The following is a 6,659-nucleotide window of genomic DNA, read 5'->3' as shown; positions in this document are numbered from 1 at the left end:
GGTGGCAGAGGTTGTGGTCCGCTGAGATTGTGCCACTGTGCTCCAGTTTGGGCGACAGAGTGAGACTTTGTCTCAAAAATAAATAAATAAATAAATTAACTAATTAATTAATTTAAAAAAGAGATTTCGATCTGGCCCTGCCTTCCCTGCAGCTGCCCTTTCTCTGCTCCCTGTGCTCAACTCTGAGCTCCACCCACCTTTCAACTCAGCTTTCTTCTGGCCTAGAGCTTTGTGTATGATGGTCTCCTCCCTGGAACACTTTTCTCACTTCTCTCATCCATCCCCTCTTGATTTCTTCTAATTATTTTCTGGCTCTACTCAAACCTCGCTTCTTCCAGGAAGCCTTCTCTGATCGCTTGGCCAACACTCACACCCCACAGTGGACAGTAGGCATCCTGTCATAATAAGTCTTTTTTTTTTTTTCTTTTCTGGGACGAAGCCTTGCTCTGTCACCCAGGCTGGAGTGCAGTGGCGTGATCTTGGCTCACCTCTGCCTCCTGGGTTCAAGCAATTCTCCTGCCTTAGCCTCCTGAGTAGCTGGGATTACAGACACATGCCACCACGCCTGGATTTTTTTTTTTCTTTTTCTTTTTTTTTTTTTTTTGAGACGGAGTCTTACTCTGTCGCCCAGGCTGGAGTGCAGTGGCCGGATCTCAGCTCACTGCAAGCTCTGCCTCCCGGGTTTACGCCATTCTCCTGCCTCAGCCTCCCGAGTAGCTGGGACTATAGGCACCCGCCACCTCGCCTGGCTAGTTTTTTTGTACTTTTTAGTAGAGACAGGGTTTCACCGTGTTCGCCAGGATGGTCTCGATCTCCTAACCTCGTGATCCGCCCATCTCGGCCTCCCAAAGTGCTGGGATTACAGGCTTGAGCCACCGCGCCCGGCCTTTTTTTTTTTTTCAGTAGAGATAGAGTTTCACCATGTTGACCAGGCTGGTCTTGAACTCCTGACCTGGTGATCCACCCACCTTGGCCTCCCAAAGTGCTGGGATTACAGGCAGAAGCCACCATGCCCAGCCCATAATAAATCTTTATGGTGACTTGAAGTTTTCCTTCACAGCACTTTTGCAGTTGTGATTATACAGGCATGCGCACGCGCACACACACACACACACATTTGAGACAGGGTTTCACTCCTGTTGCCCAGGCTGGAGTGCAGTGGCACAATCACTGCCCACTGCAACCTCTGCCTCCCAGGCCCAAGTGATTCTCCCACCTTAGCCTCCTGAGTATCTGGGACTACAGGTACATGCCACCACACCCAGCTAATTTTTGCATTTTTTTGTAAAAACAGGTTTTCACCACGTTGCTCAGGCTTGTCTTCAGCTCCTGAGCTCAAGCAATGTACTCGCCTTGGCCTTCCAAAGTGCTGGAACTACAGGCACGAGCCACCACTCCAGGCTGTAATCATATATTTATTTGTATGTTTATATCTGTTCTTTGAGGCCAGGCCTGGTGCCTCACCCCTGTAATCCCAACAATTTGAAAGGCTGAGGGGAGAGGATCACTTGAACCCGAGAGTTTAACCAGCCTGGGCAACGTGGTGAGACCTTGTTCCTAAAAAAATTAAAAAAATAAAAATTAGCTGGGCTTGGTAGTGCACACCTGTGGTCCTAGCTACTCAGGAGGCTGAGGTGGGAGGATCACTTGAGCCCAAGAAGTGGAGGCTGCAGTGAGCTGTAACTGTGCCACTTCACTCCAGCTTCGGCGACAGAGCAAGACCCTGTCTCGAGAAAAAAAAGAGAAAAAAATCTGTTCTTTGAGGGCAGTTGCTGAGGCTGTCATGGTCACCTTTCTGTTCCCAGGGGCCAGCACAGGATCAGGCACATGGTAGATGTCACATAGCTATTTGTTGAAGAAACAAAAACTAGCATTTATGTTTTATTTTATTATTATTATTTGAAATGGAGTTTTGCTTTTGTTGCCCAGGCTGGAGTGCAATGGCGCCATCTCGGCTCACTGCAACCTTTCCCTCCCAGGTTCAAGCAATTCTCCTGCTTCAGCCTCCCGAGTAGCTGGGATTGCAGGCACATGCCAACATGCCTGGCTAATTTTGTATTTTTAGTAGAGACGGGGTTTCTCCATGTTGGTCAGGCTGGTCTCGAACTCCTGACCTCAGGTGATCCACCCACCTCGGCCTCCTAAAATGTTGGGATTACAGGTGTAAGCCATCATGCCCAGCCAAAACTAGCATTTATTGAATGCTTAGTATGTGCTAAACCCAGTTTTAACTGCTTTATGTGATCTGAAATTAACTCACCTAATTAACAGACTATCTACAATAGTAATATGTAATTAACAATAGTAATAGTCTCTAATTAACAATTAGATTATTGTAATGCTACAATGTAGCATTGTAGATAGTCTGATTGTTAACTACTTTGCAGATACAAAAGTGTAACCCCAGGCCAGGTGTGGTGGCTCACACCTGTAATCCCAGCACTTTGGGAGGCCAAGGCGGGCGAATCACGAGGTCAAGAGATCAAGACTATCCTGGTCAACATGGTGAAACCCCATCTCTACTAAAAAAAATACAAAAACTGGCCAGGTGTGGTGGTGTGCCTGTAATCCCAGCTAATCTGTAGGCTGAGGCAGGAGAATTGCTTGAACCTGGGAGGTGGAGGTTTGAGTGAGCTGAGATCATGCCATTGCACTCCAGCCTGGGCAACAAAAGTGAAGCCAGGATTATGAACCCAGGAATTTTGGTTCCAGAGCCCACAACTTAGCCACTAAACCACACTGCCTTTTCGTTATTCCCTTATTAAAACACCTATCACAGTATTTGGCAAAAAGTAGGTGCTCAATAAATAGGAAGAGCTGTTTATAAGTTATTTATACCACAGAAGTCTGGGATACATCCTGTATTTTATATCATTTTGACCATGTATATTATTTTATTTTGCTTTGTTTTCATTCATTTGTTTTTATTTTATGTTATTTAAAAATTATTTGTATTACTTTTTTTGTTTTACAGCAGGTATTTTATAAATGCATTTTTGGTGCTGCAAAGCCATTTCTAACTCTCGGGCCCAGAAAGGATCACCAGTGTCCCTGTCATTCTCCGTTAGAATCTCTATTCGCTACTGAGACGAATTTTTTTTGTTTGTTTGTTTGAGACCAGGTGGAGGGGCGGGGGTTCTCGCTATCTTGCTCAAGCTGATCTCGAACTCCTGGGTTCGATCAATACTCAATCTTGGCAGGCGCAGGAGGACCAAATTCTAGCGAATGAGATCGATTCTCTCGGATCTCTCCCTTCCATGTTTTCTTTTTGATTGGCCCTCGACGATCCTCAGTGACGCCTCCCGCACCGCCTCTCCCGAGAGTCAGCAGCCCTCGCTTATCCGTGCGCACGCGCAGTATCCCGATTGGCTCTGCCCTAGCGGATTGACGGGCAGATCAGCCAATGGTCTTGTAATATAGGTGGAGCGAGCTCTTGAGGATGTCCACGACCCGGCCTCTCGCTAAATATTCATGAGGGAGGCGGGTGGACGCCACTGCACACTCCGGCAGGCGCCATGAAGTGAGAAGGGGGCCGGGGGGTCGCGGCTCGCGAGCGGGCGCGGGGGTGTCTTGAAGATGGGGTCACCGGTGGGCGTGCCTGGGTCCCCAGTGGGGCCAGGGGAGGGTGAAGGGGTGGGGAGGGGGCAGCCGCAGGGAACAGCGGTGATAGCGAGGAGGCACTGAGGCTCCTGAGGACCTGAGGGTTACCAGGGGCGCCGGGCAGGTCACCCTTCTGGGCCCGACGACCGGGCAGTGTGGAGGCGGGAGAGGGGCTGAGGGGACGGGGATTGACCCAGCAGCCGCTGCCGCCAGGCTCAACGTGGACGGGCTCCTGGTCTACTTCCCTTACGACTACATCTACCCCGAGCAGTTCTCCTACATGCGGGAGCTCAAACGCACGCTGGACGCCAAGGTGGGTGGCCGGTGGGCCCGACCCGCCCACTCGACCGGTGGGGCTGCCACGCCTGAGCCTAAGACAGATTGCAGGACGTCTGGATTTTAGAAGTAGGAGGTCCTTGGAAATCCAGGACCCCATAATCTTCCGTTATCTAAAATAATAATGGTGAATAGGCTGGGCGCGGTGGCTCGCGCCTGTAATCCCAGCGCTTTGGGAGGCCGAGGAGGGCGGATCACTTGAGGTCAGGAGATCGAGACCAGCCTGGCCAACGTGGTGAAACCCCGTCTCTTCTAAAAATACAAAAATTAGCCAGGTGTGGTGGCGGGCGCCTGTAATCCCAGCTACTCAGAAGGCTGAGGCAGGAGAATCGCTTGAACCCGAGAAGCAGAGGTTGCAGCTAGCCGACGTGGCGCCATTGCACTCCAGCCTGGGCGACAGAGTGCCACATTGCACTCCAGCCTGGGCGACAGAGTGAGACTCGGTCTCAAAAATAAATAATAATGGTCAATAGGCTGGGCGCGGTGGTTCGTGCCTGTAATCCCAGCACTTTGGTGGGAGGTGGAGGCGGGAAGATCACTTGGGGCCAGGTATTGGAGACCAACTTGGGCAACACAGCAAGATCCTATCTCTACAAAAAATTAGAAAATTAGCTGGGTGTGGTGGTGCTTGCCTGTAGTCCCCACTGCTTGGGAGGTTGAGGCAGGAGGATCGCTTGAGGCCAGGAGTTGGAGGCTGCAGTGAGCCATGATTGTGCTGTTGCATTCCAGTCTGGGCAACAGAGTGAGACCTGTCTCTGAAAAAAGAAGGGAGAAAAGTTCACTATATATCAGCTACTGTGCTAAATATTTAATGTGCAATTTCTCACTAATCTTCACAGTCATGTTATGAGGAAGGTTTTATTATTAGGCCCATTTTATTTTATTTATTTATTTTTGAGACAAAATCACAGGTGCACGCCACCACTTCCGGCTAATTTTTTGTATTTTTAGTAGAGAAGGGGTTTCACCATATTGGCCGGGCTGGTCTCGAACTCCTGACCTCAGGTGATCCACCTGCCTCGACCTCTCAAAGTGCTGGGATTACAGGCGTGAGCCACCATGCCCGGCCTTAGGCCCATTTTAGAGGTAGGGATACTGAGGTCTGGGGAGGTGAAGGTACTCACCTAAGACCACTCAACAAGGAGGAGGCAGAAGTGGATTTGAACCCCACTGCCCAATTTTAACTGCTGCTGTGTTATCCTGCTGTTCCAAGTTGGTGGCATTGGAGGTCGGGGAGAGTCCCCAGAGTTTGTGTGCCCGAGGTTCTGAGACCCTGTGTGTTGTCCCTCTGGTTCCCAACATGCAGGGTCATGGAGTCCTGGAGATGCCCTCAGGCACTGGGAAGACAGTGTCCCTGTTGGCCCTGATCATGGCATACCAGCGGGTGAGTGATGCATTGAACCCGTAAAGGCAGACAAAAGAAGGGATAGGACAGGGACTGAGTCCACTTGTTATCGGCAGGCATATCCGCTGGAGGTGACCAAACTCATCTACTGCTCAAGAACTGTGCCGGAGATTGAGAAGGTGAGCCCGGACTCATCCTGGTGCTCCAGCTCCACTGTTCCCTAGGCCCTATTGGTCCCCCTGGTGGTGGCCATCACCAGCTTTCGGGGGTGTCTGGGAAGCTCGGGAAGAGGCTGGGGCCTGGCAGGGCAGGGGTTTGTGCCTCCAATGAACACAAGCTCCCCCTGCCCCCCCCAACTTTGGAGTAGGTGATCGAAGAGCTTCGAAAGTTGCTCAACTTCTATGAGAAGCAGGAGGGCGAGAAGCTGCCATTTCTGGGGCTGGCTCTGAGCTCCCGCAAAAACTTGTGTATTCACCCTGAGGTGAGCACCCGTCCCTTCTCCTTGCCCTTAGCCCAGAGGTAGAGGAAACTCTTTCGTCCAACTGCAAGTCCTGGATCCCCAGGCTGGACCTCTTGCAAAGGCATGCAGTGGCTGCACACAGAATTCCCATCTCACTGGTCAAATTCTCATTCATCGTGGCCCAGGCAAGCACACCTCCTCAGGGAGTCTTCCAATTCTACCCAGGCCTGGGAGAGGTTAAAAAGGCAGCTCTTAGAGTCTCTGGAAGACCTGGTTTCCTGGCTCTGAAACTTACCAGCCGGGTATTTATGGAGAGGCGTTTTCTGCTGCCTGGGCCTCAGTCTTCCTTTCTGTAAAATGGGGATAATTATGTGCCTGCCTCATAAGGTCGCTGATGATAAAATTGGATGAAATGATGCAGCCGATGCCCTTAGCATGTACAGAGAACTAAAAGAATGTTAGAAATTCACGGCTGGGCACGGTGGCTCACGCCTGTAATCCCAGCACTTTGGGAGGCCGAGGCGGGTGGATCACAAGGTCAGGAGATCGAGACCATCCTGGCTAACATGGTGAAACCCCATCTCTACTAAAATATACAAAAAATTAGCTGGGCATGGTGGTGGGCGCCTGTAGTCCCAGCTACTCGGGAGCTGAGGCAGGAGAATGGCGTGAATTCGGGAGGTGAAGCTTGCAGTGAGCTAAGATCACACCACTGCACTCCAGCCTGGGCGACGGAGCGAGACTCTGTCTCAAAAAAAAAAAAAAAAAAAAAAATTTCTCATGGTAGGCCGGGTGCGGTGGTTCACATCTATAGTCCCAGCACTTTGGGAGTCTGAGGTGGGCAGATCATTTGAGGTCAGGAGTTCGAGACCATCCTGGCCAACACGGCAAAACCCCATTTCTTTTTTTTTTTTTTTT

The 6,659-nt window shown here is 50.5% G+C and overlaps 1 protein-coding gene across 18 annotated transcripts in view; it reads left to right on the top strand.

Annotated features, from left to right (window-relative positions):
• Positions 1-3,482: 3,482 nt before the first annotated feature.
• The window catches only part of ERCC2 (ERCC excision repair 2, TFIIH core complex helicase subunit), a 19,612-nt gene continuing 16,435 nt past the window's right edge, over positions 3,483-6,659 (top strand). For 10 of the 18 annotated variants that reach the window (XR_012427704.1, XR_012427702.1, XR_012427701.1 and 7 more), the window contains exons 1-5: positions 3,483-3,520; positions 3,814-3,913; positions 5,243-5,320; positions 5,398-5,460; positions 5,649-5,762. Coding sequence is in view for 6 of the 18 variants with exons in the window: in XM_005589576.5 (XP_005589633.1) it covers positions 3,516-3,520; positions 3,814-3,913; positions 5,243-5,320; positions 5,398-5,460; positions 5,649-5,762 (360 nt within the window). In the remaining 12 variants the exon portion in view is untranslated. Of the gene's footprint in view, positions 3,521-3,722; positions 3,914-5,242; positions 5,321-5,397; positions 5,461-5,648; positions 5,763-6,659 lie in introns of those variants that run through there. The other 8 variants (XR_012427705.1, XM_015441791.4, XM_074023882.1 and 5 more) reach the window with 5 other exon arrangements.

This window comes from Macaca fascicularis, chromosome 19, assembly GCF_037993035.2.
Source record: "Macaca fascicularis isolate 582-1 chromosome 19, T2T-MFA8v1.1".
NCBI lineage: Eukaryota > Metazoa > Chordata > Mammalia > Primates > Cercopithecidae > Macaca > Macaca fascicularis.
Note: the sequence above shows the minus strand (reverse complement) of the source record. Positions and strands in the feature narration are given on the sequence as shown.